We start from the raw sequence: 27,931 nt of genomic DNA, 5'->3' as shown, positions 1-27,931 counted from the left end.
TGCTGTTCTCCCACATGTCAGATTCTAAAATTATGTTTTTTTGTCAATTTCCTGATTAAATGTGCAAGGAAGTCATTTACAAAGGTTTGTCAACCAATGGGCTTCTTTGTCACTTTACTTTCCAAATTGAATTCCATATCAAGTGATTTGGGCCTAAGTTACCTTCATCTGCATCGGATTTTGTATGGTAGTGGCATTCTGAAAGTTGAATGCACTGGAATTGAATTTTTCATTTTAAGAGTAAGAGTAGTAGTTTTCATAAAAAAATAAAAATAAAGGGGTGGTGATGTATGAACTATGAAGTATGCACATGCCTGAGTCTATGGCACAGTTATCACCATGTGAATATAAAGCCACTCGTTTAACCATTGCACTCTGTTTGGCTGAATCTAAACCAACTGTTGACCAATCCGTGCATCTAGTGTCACTCTGGATTCATTCATGTGTTCATTTTTAATTTGTTCTGAATTTTACCTATCCAGTGTCTCTTAAGGATCTCTTTTAGATTTGGTTGTTACAATTGAAATGGCTAATTGCAGGTTGTGATGAATTGCCAAAGTGTTCAGTTTCTAGGTTTTTTGCACCAGAGTAACATTTCATTTGTTCAAGCAAATCAGAACTTTTTTTTAGCATAGTTTTCTAGGTGTTGCTTAGGTGGTGACAAGGGTGTTTGAACCCTTAGTCCACCTGTCGCCTAGTTTTTCAGGTGCCCAGACAAAATATACAGAGAAAAGAAAGGGAAAATGAGGGAAATTGTGTGTGTGTGTGCGTGGGGGGGGGGGACAGGGGACAGGGGACATGAAGGAAAAGAGTGTAAATGTGGATAAAACTATAGAGAATGGAAGATAAAAAGAAACATGGGGGGAAGTAGTAGCAGCTTCCACTACCGTGGGAAAAGTTGCAGCAGGATTGCCAGTCTGTCACCGTCATCACTGTAAAGAAAGAAAGAAGGCGAGGAATGTAGAGGAAGAAGGAGGGAATACATGCTTGTTTTGGTCATCCAATTCATCTTTGCCAATCGTCTCCATCATCTCGCGTTGGGGAGTAGGGGAAGAAGACTGAGTAGTTGGAACCTTCCAAGAAAAACTTGGTTATCTGTATTTAATTATAAAAAAAAAGTAGTTTATTTATTTGTTACATAAGTCCTTGTATTTTTATCAGTGTAGAAATAATTTTTTTTTCTTACACATACATCCTTTTTTAAAATTAAAATTGAAGAACAAAAAATAGTATTTTAAGCCAAAAGCTCACCACTTTACATGGCACGATCTAGCCCGCCTGGCCACTACCTTTGGTCGCATTGTCTTCCTGACAACAATGCTTTTGAGCATCTTGAAATAAAAATGGTTGTACATTTCCTCCACCCAAATGTGATAATTTGTTCCTCTTGAGGATGTTTTTTTCTGGGGTGTATCTGGTTTTATCTTTTTCTGCTTTAGGGGAGATTTCTAATATGATTCTTCTACATTTCTTTCTCCTGTCACATATAATTTATATGTAGATCACAGTGGGGAGAGGATGATAGGGAAATTTTCTAGAAAGCCTTTCTTTCCCTGCTAGCATTTCATCTTTATGTTGCAGTCCTTGAATAGTTGAATATCGGAGAAAAATCTCTTATCATATATTACTTGCAGGAATATGGATTTTTCTTTTTGCAAAGAGTCAAAAGTGAATGATATTTACTTTTTAAGCATTAAATGCTGGGATTTCCGAGGTTTATGTGGCCATCCAAAATAAATAAATAAAAATTAAAAGTGAACCCCCATTAAATGATTGTATCATTTGTTCTGTTTCATTAATACTAGAAAAAAAAAATTATGTGAATGTTCCTGAACTTAATGCAGTGTAATAAATCTTATCACCAATCCCTATGGTTGGCGGTGGGTGGCCCACAAACTACTCTGAATCTTTGAGAGTTAAGGATGGATTCTTCAAATAATGGATCCATCCCCAAGTGTGTATGGCATACACTCTTTGACTTTAAAATTAAGTCACAACTTTAGTCTATCAAACCAAAGTGCGGATCATGCCTTTTATTTATGAGCAGATCAAGTTCTCTACCGGATGGTTGATCATATTTTTTATATTCACTAATCTTCAGTTTTCACTGACATTTTTGCTGATTCCTTTATGATATGCAGAAGCATATTCACGTGAGCAGACATTAATTGTTCAGAAGATTGCGTCTGAGCACAATGGTACTAATTTTGTCTTTGCAGAGGATCCTGAAGCTAAAAAGGAACTTTGGAAGGTAAATTGGTTTATCTATATTTTTACAAATCCAACTTTGTATACAGATTAATTGTTATCTACATGTCCTAGTTTATTATTTTCAGTATGTCAGGCCTTGGTCAATCCAGTTAGTTGCTGTATATATTTATCAATTATGATATCCTCCTTGACAGAGTTGAAATACTGCTTGTTATTATTGTAGAATTGACTCTTGTGAAGTATTATTAATAATAGTTGTTGTGTTCCTTCTTTATCGAATCCAGTAATCAGATTTGGTTGTTTTCTGCTTTTCCTCTTTTCATGTAGGTAAGGAAGGAAGCACTGTGGGCTTGTTTCGCAATGGAGCCTAGTTTTGAAGCAATGATTTCGGTCAGTTTGTAATTAGTTCCCAATTTTTTAAGTTGTTATATACCTTTTTTTTTTCTCTTTCTTTCTTTTTTTTTCTTTTTGGCTGATTTGAAAAGTTAGTTGAGATTCAATCTAATCTATTCCATGTTATGGGGCAACTTTGTGAAAGTAAACACAAGATTGCATTTCCACTTCTTTGGCCTACATTAAGCACCTTTCAGCCTTTGACTAACAGCATAGCATATTTGATAACTATTGCAGTCTTTACCTATGTTAGAAGTCAATTCCTTAGACAAAGAGGAATCGTGGCTTGTTATTCAGCATAAGTCATGATTCCTCTTCCTAGGGGAATTTTGGTCTGGTCCTTGTGGACCTCGGTGAGTTATATTAGTAAGCTAGTTTTGTTTCCTTTCTTGAGTTTACTATTCCTAGTAGGTTACTTGTAACTTGTAATAGTTAGTCTATATAATAGGGCAGTCCCAATCTCATTGATTGTGACTCCCAAGTTACAACACTTTTCTCTCTTTTCTCTTTCGCCTTTCTGTTTACAACCTAAACTGGTTTGGTTCTTATGTTGTCTGCCTAAACCTTGTCCAAGTGATGAAATAAAACAATTGGAGGACTTCATGTTTCAAAATTTTGTTTATTATTTTTTAAGTTGGACCCAGTCATTTAATTGTTGTCTGCAAATCATGTTAATTTTTTCCTTTTAATTATTGTGTCTGGCCAAAATTGTAGATTCTTTAGAAAAGTTGAGCATTTTGTCCCACACCTTGCAAGCCTTTCTTTCCCATTTGAAGAATTGGTGAAATACTGACTTGTGCCTTAATAGGCACAATCCTCCCTTATTTATAGCAAAAATAGTAGTCCTAATCCTTATAGTAGTCTGAGTCCTACTCCTTATGGTAGTCTAAGTGAGAAATAATGCATTATTCAACACCCCCTCAATTTGGTGCATGGATATCATACATACCCAACTTGGATAAAATAATATAAAATGATTTACTACCAAGTCCCTTTGTGAGAATATCTGCTGATTGATCTTCACTTCGCCCAAAAGGAGTACAGATAAGTTCTTGTTCTAACTTCTCCTTGATGAAATGCCTGTCGATCTCGACATGCATGGTATGGTCATGTTGAACAGGTTTGTGTTCAATGCTGATGGCTTACTTATTATCACAATATAGTAACATCGACACCTGGATGAACACACCCAGGTCATGAAGGAGACTATGCAACCAAAGTAGCTCACAGATCCCATGCGCCATGGCTCGAAACTCAACCTCTGCACTAGATCTAGCCACAATTGACTGCTTCATACTGTGCCACGTAACCAAGTTACCACCAACAAATGCACAGTAGCCAGTAGTAGAGTGACAATCATCTGGAGAACCTACCTAATCAGTATCAGTGTATGCCTCAATCCTTATGTGATCTGTAGGAGAAAATAAAATGCCATTTCCTAGTGCAGTCTTCAAGTACCTTAGAATCTGGCTTACAACATCCATATGTGAGGAATAGGGATCATACATGTACTGACTCACCAAACTTACTGTATGAGCTATGTCTGGTCTCATATGGGATAGATATATGAGTCTTTCAACCAGTCTTTGATACCGACCTTTATCAACAGGTTCACCTTCCTTGCTTTTGAGACAAGGGTTAACTCAATAGGAGTATCCAAGGGTTTACATCCTATCATACCAGTCTCTGATAGGAGATCCAAGGTATACTTTCTCTGAGAGAAAACAATACCCTTGGTTGAATGTGCCACCTGAATGCCAAGAAAGTATTTTAGTCTTCCTAGGTCCTTGATCTCAAACTTCTTACCAAGATAGGCCTTGAGCTTAGAGATTTCATCTATATCATTGCCAGTAACAACAATAACATCCACATATACTATCAGCACAGTAATCTGATCACCCACCCTTTTAATAAACAGTGTATGATCAGCATTACTTTGGGTATATCCAATAGCTATCATAGCCTTGTGAAAATGACCAAACCATGTCTTGGGAGATTGCTTTAATCCATACAGAGCTCTCTTCAATCTACACGCTTTGCCTTGTGTTTTTGAACTAGAGTATCCAGGTGGAATGTCTATATGTACCTCTTCAGTCAGCTCTCCATAAATAAAAGCATTCTTGACGTCCAGTTGTTGTCGCTCCCATCCTCGGTTCACTGCACGAGAGATGATAACTCGAACTGTATTCATTTTTGCTACAGGGGCAAAGGTCTCCTGGTAGTCAATCCCACAAGTCTAAGTAAAGCCCATTGCCACCAGCCTTGCCTTATATCTACCGACAATCCCATCAGCATTATGCTTGACCGTGAACACCCATTTGCACCCAACTGGTCGCTTTTTGCAGGGGAAGAACAACTAAATCCCATGTGTTATTCTTGTGAAGAGCTCCCATCTCCTCATTCATTGCCTCTTTCCACTTAAGTTTTGCATTTGCCTCCTGCAAAGTTTTAGGAATTGAAACAGAGGACAAGGAAGACACAAATGCACGATATGATGGGGAGAGCATTATATGATACCACGTTAGAAATAGGATGCTGAGTACAAGTCCTATTGCCTTTTCTATGAGCAATAAGAACATCAAGAGACTGATCAAAAGTGAGGGGAAAAGTTATACCCGGAAGGGAAGACTCAAGATCAAGAAGCAATGGAGTAGCAGTGATAATATGAGTGGTAGTTTCAGTTCTCCTTTTTTTTGCGAGAGAATATCTGTGTCACTAGGCCATCTTGTGTTTTCTGCTGAATTTGATTCCCCTTGAATGGGAGCCTCCTGCTCCTGAATTGATGGCTCCCCCTAAACAATATCTGCTAGACCAATGGGAACCTTTGAATCTATAGTCTTTATTCCAGTATTCCTTTTAGTAGTACCACCATCTATGGTAGGGTATAAAGGACAATCAAAAGTAGGTATCTGAATCACCTCTTCACCAGCAAAGGACTCCCCTTGAGGAGGTGGAAAGTAAGCCTCGGTCTCACGAAACATCACATCCATTGAAACAAAGAGTCGTCGAGGAGGTGGATGATAGCACCAGTATCTCTTCTGAGTGGGAGAATAGCCCACAAAAATACACCGGAGTCCACGATGATCAAGCTTGCCCAGAACTTGATGATTACGAACAAAGCAAACACAACCACCGACCTTTGGAGGAACAACAAAAATACAAGACCCAGTTACCAACTCAATGGGACTTGTAAAACCAAGTATTCGTTAAGGCATCCTATTGATGAGATAGGCAGCAATGAAAACAACCTCACTCCAATAGGGAGTCGGGACCTACATCTCAAATGTCAAAGAGCGAGTAACCTCAAGTAGATGACGATTCTTACATTCAGCCACACCATGTTGTTCTAGAGTAACCACACAACTAGTTTGATGGATGATCCCATAATTAACCAAGTAAGACTGGAAGGAGCCTTCCATATATTCCTTTCCATTATCAGTTCACAGTATCTTGATTTTAGCATCAAATTGTGTCCTTAAGTCCTAACCATGCAATGAAATTCCCGAAAACACTGAAAAACCTCACTCTCATGATGCAATAAATAAATCCAAGTAGAACGAATGTGGCAATTAATAAAAGTAACAAACCATCAATAGCCAGTAACAGAGACATGATAGGCAGAGCCCCAAACATCGAAATGAATTAATGCAAAAGGAACAGTACTTCTATTATCAAAAAGGGATAAACAGTCTGAGTTTGTTTTTCCAAAACTCAGGCATCACGAGTAAACTGGTCTATAGTATACTCCAGCTTTCAGTAAACGCATTATTCAACACCATTATATACTGAAAGTTTCTCTTCTGCCACTAGATGCTGATTACCATCTGTCATTTCTATTAGAAAAGTTTTCTTTGGATCTTGATCAAATTTGGGTGACGTTTTCATGTATTTTCCTTCTTTCCAGGATGTATGCGTTCCTTTGTCACGGCTTGCAGAATTGATTTCAAGATCTAAGCAGGAGCTTGATGCATCGCCATTGGTGTGGTACGTTGGTCTGTTCTGAATTTATAACAAATCAAAAAGGGGATGCTATAGTTTATTATCACAAACCATTGTGAATTTATATTATGAACTTACATATTAATGCTAATGAATAATGAGAAATAAACACTGATGTTGTTAATATTTTCTTTGAAATTCCTGATATCAGTACTGTTGTTGCTCATGCTGGTGATGGGAACTTCCATACATTGATCCTTTTTGACCCCAATAATGAAGAACACAGGCAAGAAGCAGAGAGACTAAACCATTTCATGGTCCATACAGCCTTATCAATGGAAGGTACTTATGATATTTTAATTTTTTGGTACAAAGGTACTTGTGATATTTGCAAGCTATAATATTTAATCAACGCTGCTTCTTGATTGGAGTGTGGGATAATTTTCTTGTTCTAACTCAACTTAGGTTAGCATTTTCCCAACTGAAGGGGGTTGACTGCACAGGTTCTGCTCCACCAATCAACTTCTTTTAAAGCTATGTTTGAGGGGTGAAGTGGTTATGTTATATGACTTAATATTTTTATTCTTTTGAATACATCCATCTGTATCGGTTCCTCAGTTGTTAGTAAATGATAACTTTGACCTATGTCCTATGTAATAAAGAGTCAATGATAACTCTGACCTTTGTAATAATAGTCACTGTTTTTTCAAATTTTGTCATTTCAGATACCTATGTCAATGTCGGACACCAACTGTTGCTTCCGATTTCTATATGAAGTTGAGACCTATATGAATTTCCAATTAGGTGCCATAGCAGATATTGATCTGGATGCAACCCATTGCATATGCATATTATAAATTGGCAATGGTTTCATTCATGTGGTTTCTGTTTTGAAAGTGTGTGTGCAACATGTTAATCTCCTAGGAACATTCTTAGCATGTGAGTGATTGCTTATGTAACAAAGAGAGAGTGGTAGGAATAGGATTTTATCAGTGATGTTATTGTTGTATATTTAAAATAAAATTTATTGCTCTTCTGCTACCTTCTTGCAGATCGTACGAGCACAGTTCTAAATATTTCGGTTCTGAAGTCCTTAATGTTTGAACACGATAATAAAATCCTTTTGTGCTTTTATAATTGAACAGGGACATGTACAGGGGAACATGGTGTCGGCACTGGGAAAATGAAGGTATGCCTTGCTGTCATGCATTAGTTGGGTGCCATTTTTGTTACATCTTCATGGTGCACACCTTGAATAAGCCCATAAACCACTGTATTAGACATAATTGTGATAATTTCTTCTTACATAGCATCAAGCGTTTATACTAGGGTATTCACATTGTTTACCTTACCTCTTATCTTTTCCGACATTGAATTAATGATCACCAAACTACAATATGTATGCGTAGATGAGATTATCCTCATGTTTATTTCCTGTAACATTCGTTGGAGTGTATGCAAAGGATTAACTTTTCAAACTTTAGCATCAAAGAAAAGGCTGTAAAAGAATTGACAGATCTTTTACCTGCATGTTTACCATCTGCATCAATATGCCCTGTACTGGCTGATATTCTGATATGTACTCAAACTGTACATTATAATATTTTTTTGGGGGGAGAAATGAACACTCCCTGGTCTCACGACCCCTACATCCGGACACAAGAGGGTGGCATCATTTCACCACGGCCTCTGTGAAAACCTAAAAACCTACCCTGTGTTCATGCCCATGTCTGCCTGGGCCATCTTTGGCTCCCACACTGGCACGGGGGCTGCATGACCAAGAAGCATTCTTTCCCCCTACTCCCTTTTTTTTTTTGGTTGGGGTGGGGTGGGGTGGGGGTGGGGAGTGGGGGTTGGGGGGGGGGGGGGGCGCGATGTTGGGAGGAATACTCTGATGCTATTACTGCACCAGTTCAATATATATGCTGTTCCGGAAACTAATTACATGTTTAGTGGCTTTTTTTTTTAAATGGTAAGGTTCTAGTGAAAGTACCATTGACCTAATGGAAATTTCTTTGTTGTTTTTTTTTCCCAGTACCTTGAGAAGGAACTTGGAATAGAGGCCTTGAGGACAATGAAAAGAATAAAGGCAGTCTTGGATCCAAACAATATCATGAATCCAGGAAAATTGATTCCTCCTCACGTTTGTTTCTAAGCTATATACATCTTTAGATTGCAGAAACTGTATGCCCTCCTATTTTAGGAGAGAAGTCTGAAAAAATTGTAATCCATACTTCATATTGTGGATAATAATGAAAAGCATGTGAGCTTAGCTTTTTTACTTCGATTATCCCAAATAGCACCCTTTTCCGTTCTTTATTATCTGGTTTCTGTATTTTCTTTTCGCCATTTTCTGATCACTTTAATGATCAGTTATGGAAGATAATATATTTTAGAACCTATCTATTAGTAAGAAAACCCTAATATCTCTTTTAGGTCGCAAGGTGTGGTAGAGGAATGGTCGCAGTGGGATAAAAGACGTCCTTGAATCTGAACATCTACTGGGAAATGCTATTGAAATCATGGGGTATAAATGTCATGATCCAGTGATATGGGATTCAAATGTTCCTCTGAAGATTCTCGTGATGATAGTAAAACCATTGCCAAAATTTCTACATTCTCCTCTGCATTAGAACTCATCTCTTACATGGGACCCACCAAATATTGGGTCCATCCTCTGACCATTGAAAAACATGGCAAGTTACACGTTCCCATTTATTAGATTTTGTCAATTAATAAAAGGGCAAAAGAAGGCTGCCCGATGGTGTGAAATTATGGCCTCATTCCTTGTGATGTCAAGAATTTCATTCGTGTTGATGCCACTGAATGTTGTCATTGGCTCTAAAGCTGATGCAGGAGCCATGTGACCGAGTAATGATTTCTTGCTCTTAGTGAAATGGTGAATAAGCTCTATTAGGAGTGCAGTGTACGCTCAACCTGCTACACCTTTTTCGGGTATATCTCTCTCCTCCCACAATGGAGGATGAGATATGTCATTTCACTGGGAGAAGAGATAGGCTCAGGGAAGTAGCTAGCATATGCTACGCTCCCATACAAAAACTACTCCCCTTAATAAAATTATAAGAGCACAATTTTTCACTATGCAGTATCTTGAGCCATAAATATTTTGATGAAATGGGGAGGGCAATATGGCCTCAAATGCCTGTGCCTCCTTTCTTTGTCTTCTAGCTAAGTTATGAGCAACCGATGTAACTGATCTCTCCTTCTTCCAAATATTTACAGGCTTGAGAGAGTTAAATAGAATATCAGATAAATGAGAAAACTTCCCAAGGCCATCCAATCTTGGTCCCAATCTTCTTGTTGCGCTGCTTGCAATCCTTGTTGCACTCTTATGATTTTTGCATATTGAGTATTCCCTAAAATACCAAAATTCATAAAAGCCACAACAAACTGAGTTTTAAGAAAAAACACCGAGGCCCAACCAGTCCCTCTAATTTTTAGGTCATACTTTCCATCACAAAATGATGATAAGTCGATCTGCACATGCCAATTACTGGTAGTCCGATAAGGATAACACCTGAACATCAGTAGAAGTAAGAGAAACAATAGAATCAAGTGAAAAAAACATTAGGCTAATAAATCCATCGAGATATCACCTGAAGGCATGGTTTAAAGTATCTCTGATACGATTTGATACCATTCGATACTTATCTTAAATTTAACTAATCGATACGACGATCGATACCAATACTTTAATCCTTGATCTTTAATATATCTTAACATATCATCGATACGATACCCTCCGATATGTATTTAAAATTTAGCCAACTAATATGCCAATCGATACCAATACTTTAATCATTGCCTGAAGGAGTTGTATATTCTACCAAAGAAAAAAAAAAATTGTACATAAATAGGTCTTAAATATTGGAAAAAAGAATGATTACTACCATACCAAATGTGTAGCAACTAGCAAATAATGGTAACAGTTGACATAATGATTTTTTCCTCGACTTTTTATAGCATCATATTATTAACCAAATTCTAGAAGAGAAGTTTTAGATATATTGAAGGAGACCCTCGTTTAAAGTTTTCCATAAAAACAATCTAAATGTAGGGTTAATTTGAAGATACCAAAAAAATTTTCAAATCCTATTATCAACCATAGATACAACCCCCCCCCCAAAAAAAAATCATTGTCACACTTAATTAAAAACTTAGCAGCAATCGACACAAAAAAAATACTAATTCAAAAGAAGGGACATACCCAAGCATTTGAAATAGGTGTGCGACTCAAATTAATTTGTAAAATAGCTTTTGAAACATAAGCATGAGTATATCATTATGAATTAGATCGCTCACCCTAGAGAATGGGGAATGAGGAACCAATGTCCTGCCATAGTAAAGTTAGGAATGTGCGAAATCCAAGGATCAGTGCAAATTGAAATATTAACTCTATCACCAACCCACCAACAAACCATTGTTTTACAAGATAAGAAAAATCTTAGCTAGACTATTCCAAACTAAGGATCATCTTTTTTGCCAAATAGATGGGTCCAGTAAATCATTATGAGAGAAGTTCAATGCTCAAGCCCAGAACGTAGAAGGGTTAGTAAACAGCCTCTAACCTCCAACCTAATTTTAATAATAAAGTTTTATTATAAACCACAGATTTCTGAAACCTAATCCATCTAGAGACATGGGTCAACAAACATCCTGGGTGGAAGTCTGCTAAATATCAAAATGGATACTGTCTTTCGAAAGACATAGACCTTAGCTGATCTTACACCATTTAAGGAGTTATTTTGATGTCTTTAGATTTATATTATCAACTACAACTTAGATAAACCTGTTGAGTAGCTCAAGGCCCAGTCAGTGGAGAAAGGATATATTTAGACTTATGGTGTCGATTGTTTTGGAAATTCAACTATTCGTCGATTAAATTATTTTTGGGGTTTTGTTTTCCTTTCAATCTTAGTTCACCGTTATGTCAACTTGATGGCAAAAATGCCTTTTTTTTATGATGACTTAGCTTGATTGTGCCGGTGTTAGAAGCTTCCTTATTGATCCAGTTGCCATTTTTTTTTTTTAATAGGTAATATCAAATTTATTACAAAAAGAAAGAGAAAAACAATGAACAAAGGGAAGGGGAGGATCCCCATACGTTAGTCAAAGACAGGCCTTATGAACGCAAGGGAGCCCAAACCAAAACTCAATATCTACATGGGAGCCAGAGGAGGCTTAAAACTAACAAGAAGGATGTGGGAGCCCCAAGAGAGGGCAAACCTCAACCAGCTTAGAGGCAGCAAACTATCTTGAAGACCAATGGGTTGAACGCCCCATTTGTGCACAAGGTATTAATTCCTAGGGGTATTGGGCCCCCTGGGAATGATAGTCCGACAACGTTCCTCCAAATCTAGTTGTTAGCTTCTAACGATGATTGGAAATGGTACTAGTTTTATTCTGAAAGATGCAGAAGCTTTTTTCCATCTAAACGTTGTCTATAGTACAACAGAATGCTAGATTGGCAACGCATCCTATCAGATCTCCCTTAAATGAACTCTCCAATGATTGACAGCCTAGTCCACTCTCTTCACAGGGCCCCTCAAAGGAGTGTACAACCGAAGGATCACTCCCTATACTTGGGAGATGAAAGGGCAATAAAAAAAATAAATGGTCCCTACTTTCTATCCCCGCCGAACAAAAACAATAGTACGAGCCACCTGAATAGATTTTATTCCAAAGTTGGTCTTTGGTTGGAAGGACATCAAGCATACACCTCCAAGTGGTGAATGACCAATGAGAAATACAATAATGGAACCATACACAAGATGTCCAAGACAATTTAAGGTGAGGGGTTCTCAACACCTCCCAGCCCGATTTAGAGGAAAACATGCCATTAGGTTTCCTTTCCAGATAATGGAGTTGGAATCCGTCTCGCTAAGCCTCATAATATTGTTCAATTGATCCCAAACTCACATCCTGAGAATGGAGTGACCCTATAGCATGTTTGGATAGCATCATAACAAATATGATCACCATAGCAAGAATCAAAACTTTGTCACGATGCCAAAGATCCATCCAAAGCCTAGAACTAATTAAGGTTGTTATCAATGATGTGTGATGAATAAGTGGTCTCACTGAGTCCCAAAATTTAAGGATCTTTCTCCACACCCAGGAACAATCATGTGGAGGCTTCACCATCCAAATGGACTCACCTCTCAAAGTATCTATGATTTACCACTTCACCCATAAGGAGTCTCTCTATGAGGCCAACAACCATCATTCCTTCATAATACTAGCTTCCTTAATATCTTTGATGCGCTTCACGCCCAGCCCACCCTCCGCCTTAGGCTTACAAATAGAGTCTCAAGCAACATAATGAATCCTTATCTTCATGCTAGGACCAAAACATAGAAAGGTTCTAAATATAGGCTCCAGCTTCGAGATGATATACCCAGGGAGCCCATATAAACCTAGCTAGAATATATAACCACCCTGCAACACAAAGACTTCTAGACTTCCACCCTTCAAGCCTCTTTCTCACCAAACCAATAATAGGAGCACAATCAACATCCTTCAACTTTCCCGAAATCAAAGGAACTCCAACGCACTTGATAGGTAATTCGGTGAAGGCAAAGCTTATCAACTCCACCAATTGCCTCAACAAATCGGACTGAACACCTCCAAGAATAATAGAGGACTTAGAGTTGTTCGATGAAAGACCAAGATAAGGTAGAACTCCGAAAAAGTATCCATCACTGTAGACACTAACCTACACAAAGACCATCAAGTCATCAGCAAACACCAAATGCGATAGCAATAAGGCCTTACACCGAGGGATGAGCTGAATTCTATGATTGTCCACCAGTTTTCCAATCTTATTAGTTCACACAATATTTTATTCTTGGGTTCAATAAGGCAATCCATATCTAAGGTAAATCTCCAAACTTGGTCTAAGGTACAGGACAAATTTTTCTGCACCAATGGTTGAACGAGGAGATGGCCCAGATATGACCCCCTCCCTCCCCCTTTCTTCCCCCTATATCATGGGGTCGCAAGGCCACACAGAGAAAAGATTCCCGTTTTCCATGGCCTTAGGAAAACTCAGTCCTAAGGTATATTGTAGGTATATTCAAAGATCTTGCCTCAGGAAAACTTAGTCCTAAGGTGTATTGGGTATATTCAAAGATCTTGTTAGAGATTGCCTTCATATTATGGTTTAAAAGGTTTAAGACTATAAATAATATTTGTTTCTACCCTAGCAACAATATAGATAATATGGAGATCCCATCACTCTAACTGTCAGGGTTTCATAGGGTAGAAGTTCCAGTTCTGATTTAGAGTTTGGCTTGTTGATGTTCATCTTCATGACTTCAGGTACTCATTCTATTTTGTTTGTTATACATTAAAATATTTCTTAATCTATATTAATCTTGGAATTATGGAATCTAACAACTGGTTGTATATGTTGATGATATTATTGTTACTCGTAATGATTTTTTTTTTTTTATTGATGAAGTTAAATTGAATTTACGGTTACATTTTCATATGAAAGATTTTGGTACCTTTAATCAACTAGAATCTATGATGAAGAGAAGAAGAAAGGTACAAGGAGAGCAAGCACGATGGAAATAGAGATGGAGGAGTGGAAGAGAGAGCTACAACACGATGGGACTGGAATACCCCTATCGTGGTCTCGACTCATACTTATATAATATTAAGTTATCAACTCTTAAAGTAGGAATCTTACAAAGAGTCCAAGTCTAATTACAATAAAGAAGAATAACTAGAAAAGGAAATAACAGCTTAAAGCAGATCACAACTCAACATTATCCCGTTATCCCATGGTACACAACACTCCCCCTCACGGTACACTTTATGTATGATTTGAAGAGGAAAAACGAAGAAATAGCAGAACCCACATATGGCAAGAGGGCAACTGCTGGAAAGGAAGAAAAATTACAATGGGACGGAGTGCTAACTAATCGTAAAAGACCAAGCCGCATTAGGTAGCTTGCTTTATCACCTCTAGGGTTATTGACCATTTCCTCCATTTCTATGAGATGCTCAGCAGCAAGGCAAGAGAGTTAGTCTTTGTATTGGGATGAGACAGTCTCCAAGGATCACTCATACCACTGAGGAACCAACCAACAATTGTGAATGAATTGTCCTCAACTATTGGTATTTTGCCACGCACAAGCTTTGGGGATTGAGTGAGCATTGATATGGTTTTTGTTATTGCCTTATAATGCATACTTGGCATGTTAAAAGTAGATAGTCGACTGAAAGACTTCCCAAAATGTCCACATTATGCAAATGTATGCGAACCTGTCGAACAACTGAGAGTTGCTAGGAAAATTCATTGGTGTTCAATTGCCTATGTCCAGTTCTTTTTGGGAACAAGTGTAGGTTCTTGATACTTAACTAAATTATACTACTATATTTTTGTCCTTAATTGGATTTAATGATTTAGTTTTCAGCATTTAGGTATGGAACTATGCGTGATAATGTCATCAACCTCAAGGTTTGTTGGATCCTCTTCTAGTTTCTGCTATGTTAACTCAGAATTGTTTCTCAGATGTTGTTTCTTTGCAGGTTGTTTTGGCAAATGGGGATGTAGTTAAGACAGGTTCTCGTGCAAGAAAGAGTGCTGCGGGGTGTGTTTCTCTCTCTCTCTCTCTCGCACATGTACACAGATAATCTCACTTTTTTTTATTTGTTTCAGAAGGATTTTTGAATAACCAAGGTGCTCATTGTTCACTCAAATAAGCTAGTTCAGGCGAATGAGAATGAAAGGGCTGTTAGGCTTTGAGTGGTTCTGAATATCCACTAAGTGCTGTTTATCTCATTTATTAGGTTTATTTTCTTGGACAGTTGTTAAGTTTGTTATCTGTCCTTTATCATTATGTGTTTAATGTCCTAGGTTGAATCTTCTGCTTTTGGCTACTCGTGAATGACAAGCTGTGGTTCAGTGATTTTGGATTTTGGTGGTGCTGCAATCTATTCTTGATGTTCCTTTTGAATTTTGAGATGGAAAACGCCTTGGTTACTTCTAGGTTTTTATTATTAGTAGGTCGTATTCTTATGAAGTTGACTTAAAAAGGAAGTTTTGCAACCTGTGGATCTTTGAATCATAATTTTTTTTATTTAATTACACTGAGTGGAACAATGGATGCAGCTTCTATGTTACTTGATGTGAATTATGCCATCAATGCTGTTAACATACAGAAACTTCTTCTGTAACTTATAATGTTCCAAATAATTTTCTTGATATTTGACTAAGTACCTGTGAAATCTGAATCATTTTGTGTAAAATGCAATGCTAAGGTGATTAAAGGGACTAATTTCTCAGACTTCAACAAACCACATTCTGATATTTGTATTTAAGCTTCTGAACTGGTAAATCAGCTTAAGCTTTAGCATATTACTGCTTTTTTTTTTCCCAAGAAGCAGAGAAATTGAAGAGTTCTGAAGCGTCAAATACTCAACTCTCTTATGAGATCTCTTGAAACCCTGACAGAAGGCTGGAGTAGGTCTTGGAGGGAGAATTCCCACAGGCAAGACCAATGTTAACTGGATATCAGATCTTTTTCTGTATATACATTAACAGAAGAAAGTAACTAAATATTTGTAAAAGCACATTTATGCCCAAGTACCCCTTCTAGAAAGATAGCAATAAGAATTCAAAGATTCCTGATAATATCATTGTACACTTCTTATGTCCCTATCTCAGCTTGAAAACTTTTCACCGAAAAAAAAAAAGCTTGAAAACTCTTTTACTTCTTCCCTCGTAACAATATGTGAACTATTCTCACAAAATTGTTACTTATCTCCCAATAAGAAAAATACCATCCCAAAATGACTGAAGGACTGAAGCCAGATCCGATGTGCACCAAATCAGATCGACCCATTTAAAAGTTCAGAATGATGAAAATACCCGTTTGAAGTCCTAAGGCTGCCCAAAAGGCTTCGTGAGTTCCAAAAAGAACTGCATAATTCCATATAAGAGACCAAAGTAAGTAGACCACTAAATACTGCCTCAACTTAGAAACACACTTTGGATGACAATATTTTCTAGTTTCATGCTTACGGGGCCGAATTTTGGATGAGACATTTTAAAATGAGCGCTGTCTCCAGTGACTTGAAAGCATTAATATGCTTTTTAACCTCTTTCTCTCACCAGTCTTTAGAGGGTATCCGTTTCTATTCATGTAGGTTATTTTCTTGATCTCTACAGCTTGCTATTTTTTTTTTTCTTTTCACCTTTTCTCCTATGCTCTCGAGTTTATTTCTCCATACCAGTTTCAGTTGAGAAAACATTGCTATGATCCACACATTTAGTTTGATTTCCTATCTGCATAAGCTTATACACAATAATTAGCCTGAGGATAATGATGCTAGTTGATCAAATAACAATAAATAGGAGCACGGTATTGATGATAGGATTGTCCATATTTTAATAGGCCATGCTAATATTTTGTTTATCCTAGATATGATTTGACACGGCTGATAATTGGAAGTGAAGGAACCTTGGGAGTAATAACAGAAGTTGCTTTACGGCTTCAAAAAATATCCCAGTATTCAGTGGTATCTTTTCCCCTTCCTTTATTTAAAGGCATTGTATTTTCAGTTGTATGAAGTTCTCCTTACGATGTATTTGTTTTGCGATAAGTTAGAATGCTCTTTATCTTCAAACGCTAACTGAAAAATTCGAAGTGAAATCTTTTGGCTTCTTAAAAGGTAATCCTTCTTTTCTTGGTTGTTCATTTGAACTGGTTTTCCACTTCCCAGTCCTTGATATGAGAATGAGATATAGGCAATATAATGCCTTGAGGGTAAAAACCATAAAGTGGGACAGGGAACTGAAATATTGATTTACTGAGTGAAAGTTTTTATGCCACTTTTTATTTTATTTTATTTATTTTTTATTAAATAAGCACAGATAGTTTAGGACTGACAGTAATTGAAACATAAAATGTTGGAGATCCTAGGAAAAAAGTTTGCATAATGTTTCTGATATCTGAATTATCAAATAAAACTTGTATAAATTTTATTGACACACTAAGCAAAATGCGTAGTAAATTCATAACTGAAGCCAACCCTATGCCTAAACAATACAAACGATTGACAAGAAGTAGCTTTGGTAACATAGTGATGGCTCTTTGTGGTGAAGAATTGGGATTTTCTAAACTAAAACGTCTTGTAGATCGGTTCATATATACTAATCACCCATTTACCCTACAACTTTTGTCCCAATAGAAGTAGTTTTATATAACTGGTGTAATCAGGCTACTAAAATTTCTATTTAAGTCTTTAAATGCTCATATTTTGCCTTCCATTTGATGACCTTGCAACATTGCAGGTCGCGATGTGCAACTTCCCGACAATTAAGGATGCAGCTGATGTTGCTATTGCCACGATGATGTCTGGGATCCAGGTATAGTTTAAGCTGCATATCTTAACATTCATTGTATTTGTTGTACTCTTTTTCTAACCTTTTTGGAGTTTTATTTATGTTTTAATGGTGACATAATGTCTATGATTCAAAGGGTGGGCCTTGGTGTGATGGTCACGGTTTCGAGTGGAGAAACAGCCTCTCCATAAAGCAGGGGTAAGGCTGCATACATTATGACCCTCTCCCCAGACCTTGCGGTGATGGGAACCTCGTGCAATGGGGATATGCCCTTTTTTTTTTATAATGTCTCGAATTCATCTCAGTCGTAATTGATCAGAGGCCGACTCTTATTCTATGTCATTAACTCTTTCCTCAGTTTCTTAAGGGAATATAATATGTTTTTTTTTTTTTCCTATGGATTTCAGTTTCTATGCAATTGCCCATAATTTATTAAAAATATTCTTATTTAATCCAAGTTTCTTTGCATTCTTGTTATTACTATCATAAATTTGATATATTCTCAATGGTAACAACTATAGATAAAGTTTGTTTTCTCCGTTGAACATAGTTGTCAAGCCGCCTTGACAACAATGGTTGCCTTGTTGGTGTTGCCTTGCGTCCAAGTCCCTATAACACCTTGGGCCACCTAGAGGCCTTGACAACCAAGGTTCAAGGTCTTAGTTCCACGCATGGTTTCAGTCAGGCTCGAAACCGAGATATCTTGAGATCTTGCCGAAACCTTGCATTTTTTCCAGCAAGTTTTGGGGTTGGGTTTTTTTTCTTGATGAATAAAAATATCATTGCCAAAAGAGGAGAAGAATATACAAGGGGGGAGGGCTGAGCTCGTCAAAGAGAAAAAAGAGGTGTGAGGCCAAAGTAACCAGGCACTAGGCCATTACATCAGGCACCAAAAAGAAAAAGGGGGGTGAGAGATCCCAAGAATCAACAATAAGTAGGTAGTCTAAACATAGTGGAAACATTAGATTTTAAAAGATCAATCTTAAAATGTTTTTTTGACTTCGGACCCACGCTGTGTACAATCTCTATCATAGGCTATTCTACACAATCTTTATTACTACTAGAACACATATATTAAAGTAATACAACTTAAATAAGCATTAGGAATTAAAAGACATCAAATTAAAAACCATTTAATAAATTAAGCATCATACATTGTGCATATATTAGCTTTATTAAGAGTCACATATATAATATATTAGAGTAAACAATAGTACAATAATAGTGGGTCACTTTATGCCCATCCTTGAGTCCTAGACTCCTAGCATTGAAGCAAGTGGCGGGCTGGATCATAACCATTATATTGTGCTGATGGCGAATCAAGTTTTTCTCTAATTAAATCACAAAATCTTGTTATGGAGCAACAAATCCTCTTGTTCCAAGATTCTTTGGGCAAAATTTCACCCAAAAAAGGGAGCAAATTGGAGATGGGGGTGCTTTTCCTAACAAACAAGTCAAAAACATGGTTCGAAATCTTGCCGAAATTTCGGTTTTTTTTTTTTTGGCCGAAACGAAATTACATACGAAATAACATTTGTACAAAATTTTGGTCGAAATTTTGGTATTTCGGCGGAAATTTCGGTATCATTTCGGTATCTCGATCATCTCAGTACATTCCATGTGTTATAAATACCATATCTCGGTCGAAATTTCGACTTTGTCTCACCTGTCTTGGTGGTTTCGGTTTCATTTGCATATTTTAAAGGAAAAACACTCTAAGTCTCCAACAAGCCTCTAAGTAGCCACATCATCATACATTTTGACTTCCATTGGATTCCTACAAGATCTACACATATAAAGCTTAGGAAATGTAAAGTTTTTTCTCCAAAACCAAGTAAAATTTTTAGAATAGTTCGACGGTTGCTGCCAAACAACGGTGCAACTCTAAAACAATGTCATGTCCTAATATTTTTGCATTTTTATGTTCTAAGCATGTTTATTAACCTTAAAATAAGTTACCCAACAAGTTTCAAGTCAAAATATGGCCGTTTGACCACCGAAACAAACAAAAATAATACACCATTTTGGCTGAAATTTCTCCGAAACGAAATGAAACTTCAGTTTCTGAACCCACCGAAACACCGAAACGTAAGGAGATTTCGAACCTTGGTCAAAACTAGTCGAGATAACCGACATTGGGTTGAAATTAGTCGAGATAACTGAGATTTTGCCGAGATACTGAAATCTCGGTTGAGATATTGTATTATTTGCATCTCTTGTGTCGTTTTATCTCAAGATCTCTTGAAACTGAGAAATATCGGCGAGATCTTGTACAATGGTGACAACTTTGTCATTGAATACTAATAGCCGAAGCTGAATCCTATTGTTTTAGTGTACTAAAAAGCAATCACATTGTGATTAAAAGCTACTTGTTGCTCACTCTCTCTATCCTACCTAGGTCCGAAAGTACTTCAATACTGGTAGACAGACCAGTATGGTTTTTCTAGTCTGTTTGGAAACTTTGCAATGTCTAATTTGTTTTTCATTCAGGTCATACTAAATTATATATGCTTTTGCAGTATAAATTGCCAAGTCGATTTGGATGATATGTGCTACAAGATTTTGCTTATAGATGCATTTTATGTTTTCTATATGTTCTCATGATCTTTCACTAGGTATCCAGGGTAGAACTGTTAGATGAGGTTGAAGTGAAGGCTATTAACATTGCGAATGGGAAAAATTTTCCAGAAGTTCCAACATTAATGTTTGAATTCATAGGGACAGGTGGGAGTTAATTCCTTTCTTGTCTTTTTGAAGGCTCAATTTGTTGGCTCTATATTTTATTTTATTTTTTCTTTCTTAACTGGAGACTCTCATTCAGTTCCTTGAAATACTTTTGTCATTGGACATTTGCTGTTTTATTATCACTTGTGTATAGAAATCATTATCACTTCCTTTCAACTGGTCAACCTGCCATTCTTTTCTTCCCTCAAAATTTTAGCACATAGTTGTCCTAGCCATAAACATTGTTTGTAAAAATTGGACGAATGAGGTTCTACTTTGTTATTATCCGTAAATGCATTCAGTTCCATTATAAAGGGGATGGGTTAAGAGGTGGCATGAAAAATTCATTTTCATTGTTTCTTCTATTGAGCTATCCAAGATTTTTATCCTTAAAATTCACATCAACTTTGATTTGTCTTGATTTGGATTATTCCGTGGTCTAGACACTGTATAGATATTAGACCTATTTTTTGTTGATTTCAAACAAGGGTATTCTCCTATTAATTATTTAATACTTATCATCTTTATGTGCATACTGAGTTCATCTTTATTTTCTTCTTCTTCTTCTTTTTTTTTTTTTTTTTTTTTTTTCTTATTATTATTATTATTATTTTTTTTTATCGAACATATTGGTTGGTGTCATCATTTTTTAGCTTTCATGACTTTATCAAAGGACTAACTCTTTAACTTTTATCATTTTGTTTCTGTTTGTAAAGGTTCATGATACACTATTTTTTTTTTATTTGGAATAAAGTTTGATCAGAGTAATTAAGATTTGGTTAATTCTCTGCTTTGGGATTTGTTTTGGCCAGTATCCAGGGGACTCTGATACTGCTTCAAAATGTCGTGAGTGTTAACAAATGATCACCATTTGTGTCAAGAAGAGTCAAAGTCAGGTCAATCTCTAGAGTTGCTGATACTCTCTGAAAATAATTCCAATGATCCTATGATTTGAACAAACATGCAAGGTTACAGGGCTGTGATGTAACACCCTAAACTGGAAACAACTGAGCTCAGTGTCAGGACTTAGCTGGCACAGGAAATAAGCTGCCTTGCTATGGTGGATTCACTTGTACAACAGAAGAGAGGAAAAATCTGCTTTTCTGTGTGGGGCCCACATGCCTACACCCCTGAGCCTCGTGCTCACCCACAATGTAGAGGTCCTAATGCTGACCAAATCCAACCTAATGGGTTAGCCTTTGGTGGGGTCCATTAATGGGAATTAAATGTTAAATAGTTTTATGTTTTAGAAATTAGTTTTAGGAATCAATTTTTAAGAATGAATGTGTTCAGCCAAACAGGCCTTAGTGGGTCATATTTCAGCAATATAAATAGCTCTTCTCTCTCATTTCTCTCATTACAAGAAGCTAAATTCGTTGGGGGAGAGGAGAAGAAAGAAGAAGAAGAAGAAGAGGAGGAAGGGGGCTGGCTGCGGGCTGCATGCAGCTGATCTCTATTGCTGCTGGTTGCTACCTCTTGCTGCTACTACTCAGTAGTGCATGCTGCCTGCTACTGCATGCAGCCCTTGTTTGCTTCACAAATGAGGCTGTTGTGCACTGCTACTGATGATGCTGACTTAATCCTGTAGCTGCTACTGCTACTGCATGCTGTTGCCCTTATTTTTCTGCGACATGCAAGAATAGGGAGCTATTGTCCAAGAGTTCAGATGCTGATATGGCTGCCTGAATCCAGGTAAGTGTTGCTACCCTTTTTATTTTGGGATGTTAATTAGGTTAGTAGCAATCATAGTTTTTAAGGCAGTAAGGCGACGGAGGCGTTTGAGGGCCTTTCGGAGCGCTTTAGCAATAAGATGGACATAAAGCGTCGCCTTATTGACTAAAGCGTTCTTGTGTAAATTTTTTTATAAAACCAATTTATTTGGCTCAAATCCTAGTTGAATCCTATTACTCATATGCTAAATAAATAATAAAGGTTTATATTTATACCAATGTAAGATATTCATCAAGAAAACAAATCAATAAAGTGAATAAACTAAGTTCATCTTCATCAATCATCAATCATCAATATTCAATCATCAATCATCATAACATATTAACATATAATATAAATAGATGAGTGGATTCAATTTGTCTCTTTGTCTAAGACTATAATGTGAAAAGGTAATCAGAATAAGAAAAAGGTAATAAAAGGGAATATTAGCCTATTAGGTAATAAGGTAATAAAAGCAAATGCCTCCATTAAAGAGATGGGAAAATCAAAATAATAAAAAAGAAAAAGAAAAAAATACTCCAGGCAAAATATTAGTAGTGCTCAGATTAACGCAATCTATACAAATTGGAGTCAAAACTTGTGCTGCTCATTCATAAGCTCAAATTCAGAGAGCCTTTTCGTGAGAGTTTCTTTACATAACTAAGTTTTTTCTTCTAATTTTTCCAAAATTATTTTAATAAATATGTTAAGCCCTAATGTTATTAAAAAAAAAAAAAAAAAAAAAAAAAAAAAAAAAAAAAAAAAAAAAAACCTGCACTAATCAACCAGCCAAACCCGACAAGTCTTTACAGTCACCGTAAGAAGAAAAAAGAAATAATCATACCAACTACGAAGTCTCAGTGAGACACCGAACGAGTCTTTACAGTCACCGTATGGTGTATGATCAATATGAAAGAAGAAGAAAGAAGCAGGGAGAAGAAAGAAGAAAAGAGAAAAAAAAAAAAAACTAATCATACGAACTACGAAGTCTCAGTGAGACACCGAACCTGTCTGATACAGTCACCGTATGGTGTATGATCAATATGAAAGAAGGAAGAAGCAGGGAGAAGAAAGAAGAAAAGAGAAAAAAAAAATTATCATACGAACTACAAAGTCTCAGTGAGACATTGAACCCGTCTGATACAGTCACCGTATGGTGTATGATCAATATGAAAGAAGAAGGAAGAAGCAAGGAGAAGAAAGAAGAAAAGAGAAAAAAATCGCACAAATAAGAAATTAAAAATATAAACTAAAACATGCCTGGAGATGTGGAAGGACACTTTGTTGGAGGTCGCCGGAGGTCGTCGGATGTCGCCGAAGGCTGTCGGAGAAGCGGCTGCAGCGGCTCACCATCGGTTAGTTTGGGGTTTTGCGATTTGGAGCGAAGATTGAGAGAGATGAAAGCACTTCGTCGGAGGTCACTGGAGGTCGCCGAAGGCTGTCGGAGGAAAAGGAGAAGTCACCGGAGAAGGATCGAAGGAGGCTCACCATCGGATGTTTGGGGTTTGCGATTTGGAGGGCAGAGTCGCAGACTCAGAGAGAATGATAGGAGCGATTTTACTGATTTTGGTTTTATTTTATTTATTTATTGTTTTTTTTTTATGGTAAGGGTTTTAATTTTTTATATGGTTTTTGATCCAATGCATCACATGTGCATCAGACCTTATACACCTCCCAATGAGAATATTTAATTTGGAATTTTCATCAAGCAATTTTAAAATTTTTTAAAAAAAAAAAAAATTGATCCAATGCATCACATGTGCATCAGACCTTATACACCTCCCAATGAGAATATGTAATTTGGAATCTTCATCAAGCAATTTTAAAATTTGTTTAAAAAAAAAAAATGATCCAATGCATCACATGTGCATTAGACCTTATACACCTCCCAATTAGAATATGTAATTTGGAATCTTCATCAAGCAATTTTTAAATTTGTTTAAAAAAAAAAATAGTAACCGATGATCTGGTCCGGATAAGGTAAGGTGCGTCAGCTCTTGTATTGCGGGATAGCATATTCCGACGTATGGTGTTATAAAGTTCTAATTCACGGTAACTTCACAGGAAGAAGTAGATCAAAGAGCCTGACGGAACTATTTTCAAATGTTTCTAGTAATTATGATAGATTGAAGATATACGTGGATAAAAAAAATATACGACAAGATACATTTAGTTGTCGCTTCTGCGGATGTGATAATGTGTTTTAAAAAAAAAAAATTTGATCCATGCATCACATGTGCATCAAAACTTATACACTTGCCAATGAGAAAATGTAATTTGGAATCTTCATCAAAACAATTTTAAATTTTAAAAATAGTGAACACATAAAGCATCATAAGGCGTCGCCTTTCGCGCCTTAGCGTCTAAGGCAGTCGCCTTATGCACTTCCCATAAGTCGATGGGCTGCCTTAGTGCCTTAAAAACTATGCCTTACTAGCGCCTTAAAAACTATGGTAGCAATAGGTAGTTGGGGTTACAAGTTTCAGTAAATTAGGGACTAAAATAGAGTCCCTATGGACTGAATTGAGTACCTGTAGCTGAATCCCTAAATTCAGTAGGGATTGAGGAATTTAATTTAAAGTAAATCCATCCCTACAAAACCTAAAACAAAGGGCTTTCGTTGTTCATGAGGAATTCATGCAAATTGGGACTAAATTGACAGCAGGCTAGGGTCAGGGATTTTAGTTAATTTGGGACTGTAATCAAGTCCCTGTAGACCGATTTGTTTCCCTGTAGAAGAAACTCTAAAATTCAACAGGGTTCAGGGACTGTAATTGTCAGAAGACCATCTCTTTAAACCCCAAAGCATAGGGATTTTACTTTCCAAGCTGAATTCTATATAATTAGGGTTAGATCAAGGCTGGTTAAGTAAAAATTCTACAGAAAACTGTATAGGCAGAATTTTATTGATTTTAAAGATGGGATTTCCGTAAGGATTTAGTTAAATTCTTCCCTAAAATCTGTTGCAAGTCTGATTAGGGTTGGAACCCCAATTCTGTGATTCTAAACCAATGAATCCCCTAATTAAGTAATCAATTTGGGGGACAGAAGTTCAATTCTGCAGAAAAAGCATAGGCAGAATTCTATTAATTTTCAGATTTGGGGAATTGACACTAATTAGCTTAATTCCTTCCCTGTAACTCAATATTGGGCTCAATTGGAATTGAAACTTGACTGGGGTTACTATAATTCATTCATTTAATGATGAATTATAGGGAAATTGGATGCAGCCCTTCAATTTACCCGGTTTAAGCTAAATTTTGATTTTTTTTTTAAGGATTGGGATAGTATATTATTATACAATTTTGGTTACTATAATTGGGGGTTTGAAGGATTGTAGAGTGACCCTAAAGGCATGAAGAAAATCTCCCCATGTTGCCATGGGCACTGGCTTTGACTATATGCAGCCTAAGCCAAGGAGACTTGTAGAACAACTTGTAGTATAGCAGAAAATACTGCTGAAACCAACCCTCCGGTTGGACAAGCCGCCGACCAGTTGAGACTACCGGTTGCGCATTTTTAAGGCTGAATAGCCTTTGTTTTTGCTAAACTATGCCCTGCCCCTTGTGGGTTATGTCTCTTACCTTTTACCTGAAGTTAACCCTATAGGTAGGGGTAGCTCGAGGGCTATTTATGAGACTTTAAATTGGGTTTATACGTGGGTTATTGAGAATTATTTTGGGTTCAGTAGTAGACCTATAATTAGTCATGTTAGGTATTATACATGTCACACCCCGTTCTCACTGAACCGGGCCAGTGACCGGGTTAACACCAGTTAACCCAAACCTTCCAGGATCATCTGATATTGTATTCCACCACAGCATACACACAACTAATATAAGCTCATCAGATCAGCGGAAGACTAAGTTTTACCTGTGAATAATCCCATAATACTTGATACCCGAATTGTGATACAATAGTTATAAACATGTGGGCCCGAAGGCATGATATTTACACAATAAAAATACAATTCACATATCAAGTACATAAAGGAAACCATCAGAATAATCATAGTACACAGCTCGGATCGATATCAAAGGCTAGAGCTCAGCTCGGCATCAAGGTTGGAGCCCAGCTCGGCATCACATAGTAGAGCGCAGCTCGGCCTTAGAAGTGGAGCTCAGCTTGGCCTCAGAACTGCCGTCCCGCAGCACAACTCTCGCACGAGCAGTCAGTGTCGTGCTCTAACTCCTTAGGGGCCCACCAGTCCTCTTTAGGGAACTTGACTGTGGGACCCACCCCGTGCTCCTCAGATGTATGACTTACAAAATCATCTAAAAAAGGGGTACCCATGGGATGAGCTCACTAGCTCAGTAAGTGGTAAGATGGACCACACAGCAGTCCACATAGCAAAACACATCATATGCACTATATGTTATGCAATACATTTTAATTCGCATCCACCTAAGCAACATTACTAAGTCCTTGGTTTTAGTGCTACTACAGTCACAGTGCGCGTATACTCCAGGTACTAGCTGCGAACTCCATCCCGCGATACACCCATAGGGCTGTCGGAGAAGGCCCACTGTGAGTACTCGGAAAAGTAAAGACAAAGCCGTCCACTGGCTCTCAACAGAAATGTAAATGACTGAAATTAAAGGTGCTGACTCTAGCAATTTAAAAGCAGTATGATTGGCCCTCTTGAATATACCACCGGGGTTGCCAACTTTCCTAACGACTCACCGGGCGTTATGTCTAACCGCCACAGTGACCCGACAATCGCGACCACTGCGTCCCCCCAAATGATAACCCAACACCTTAACCCCTGTTGGGAAGGGTCGTAGCACGGGACGGTGAAAATTCTAAACCGCATGCTCCTATATGATAATAGTACGATTGCATAGTGCCTCCGTGTCCCATACCACGGGCCACCAATGCAATCGTCTCCAAGCCGACTATGGCATCTAGTCTATCAATGCATTATGCACCATGATGTCAACATTCATCACATAAGCATTTCATCATTTGGCATTTGGAAAGTAAACATATCACACATGCATAACAATGGTAGGATGACTAATCTACATAGCATATTCATGATGGCATGACTAGACTAGATACATTTAAATGAATGCCAAACAATGCCTTGAAACAAGGCCAAACGTCCTCTCCCCACTTACCTGTAGCATACAAGGATTCCCGTTTGGTACGGGTGATGTCCGGTGCGAAACGGGTAGGATTTGGTGAACCTAACATAATTGAGCGGGGTTAGTACTTCACCATTTTAGGATCAAAATTAATGAGATCGGATGACAAAATCTTGTTTAGAACGTTAAAAGAAGGTCACACGTCCGATTTGGGTCCAATCGGACGTAAGAATCACCTTCGGGGCCACATAGGTGGGTCAGACAGGTGGGTTGTCTGGCCCACTGGTCCTACCCACCGGTTTGGACCGGCGGGTAGGGGGCCGCCGGTTGGCCCGTCGGTTCCACCAGCCAGTTGTGCCCGAAGGCCCTGCCCTCTCAGGTGGGTGCCCACAGGCGGGCTGGATGGCCCACTGGTTCCACCCACCGGTCTTAGCGGGAAAACTGCTGTTTCTTCCCAACTTCCTCCATTCTTTGGGGATTCAAATGGGGG

The 27,931-nt window shown here is 37.6% G+C and overlaps 2 protein-coding genes across 2 annotated transcripts in view; both read left to right on the top strand.

Moving 5' to 3' along the window:
• Positions 1-835: 835 nt before the first annotated feature.
• Positions 836-8,833, top strand: LOC122062550 (D-lactate dehydrogenase [cytochrome], mitochondrial-like). Its single transcript, XM_042626178.1, has 6 exons — positions 836-2,251; positions 2,539-2,601; positions 6,509-6,588; positions 6,755-6,885; positions 7,689-7,732; positions 8,579-8,833. The coding sequence occupies exons 2-6, from the start codon at positions 2,572-2,574 to the stop codon at positions 8,696-8,698; spliced, it is 405 nt and encodes a 134-aa protein (XP_042482112.1). The 5' UTR covers positions 836-2,251; positions 2,539-2,571; the 3' UTR covers positions 8,699-8,833.
• A 6,171-nt stretch (positions 8,834-15,004) lies between these two features.
• Positions 15,005-27,931, top strand: part of LOC122062551 (D-lactate dehydrogenase [cytochrome], mitochondrial-like) — a 38,640-nt gene continuing 25,713 nt past the window's right edge. Inside the window, exons 1-5 of the mRNA XM_042626179.1 lie at positions 15,005-15,031; positions 15,103-15,164; positions 16,998-17,094; positions 17,870-17,944; positions 20,536-20,644. Of these exons, the coding sequence (XP_042482113.1) occupies positions 15,005-15,031; positions 15,103-15,164; positions 16,998-17,094; positions 17,870-17,944; positions 20,536-20,644 (370 nt within the window). The remainder of the gene's footprint in view (positions 15,032-15,102; positions 15,165-16,997; positions 17,095-17,869; positions 17,945-20,535; positions 20,645-27,931) is intronic.

This window comes from Macadamia integrifolia, unplaced genomic scaffold, assembly GCF_013358625.1.
Source record: "Macadamia integrifolia cultivar HAES 741 unplaced genomic scaffold, SCU_Mint_v3 scaffold1072, whole genome shotgun sequence".
NCBI lineage: Eukaryota > Viridiplantae > Streptophyta > Magnoliopsida > Proteales > Proteaceae > Macadamia > Macadamia integrifolia.
Note: the sequence above shows the minus strand (reverse complement) of the source record. Positions and strands in the feature narration are given on the sequence as shown.

What these genes read in the sequence shown, in the direction of transcription:
- LOC122062550 (XM_042626178.1), top strand. Translation starts at nt 2,572, where the DNA reads ATGGAGCCTAGTTTTGAAGCAATGATTTCG. An exon ending in GATGCATCGCCATTGGTGTG is followed by an intron (nt 6,589 to 6,754) that starts GTACGTTGGTCT and finishes TCCTGATATCAG; the next exon opens with TACTGTTGTTGCTCATGCTG. An exon ending in TACAGCCTTATCAATGGAAG is followed by an intron (nt 6,886 to 7,688) that starts GTACTTATGATA and finishes ATAATTGAACAG; the next exon opens with GGACATGTACAGGGGAACAT.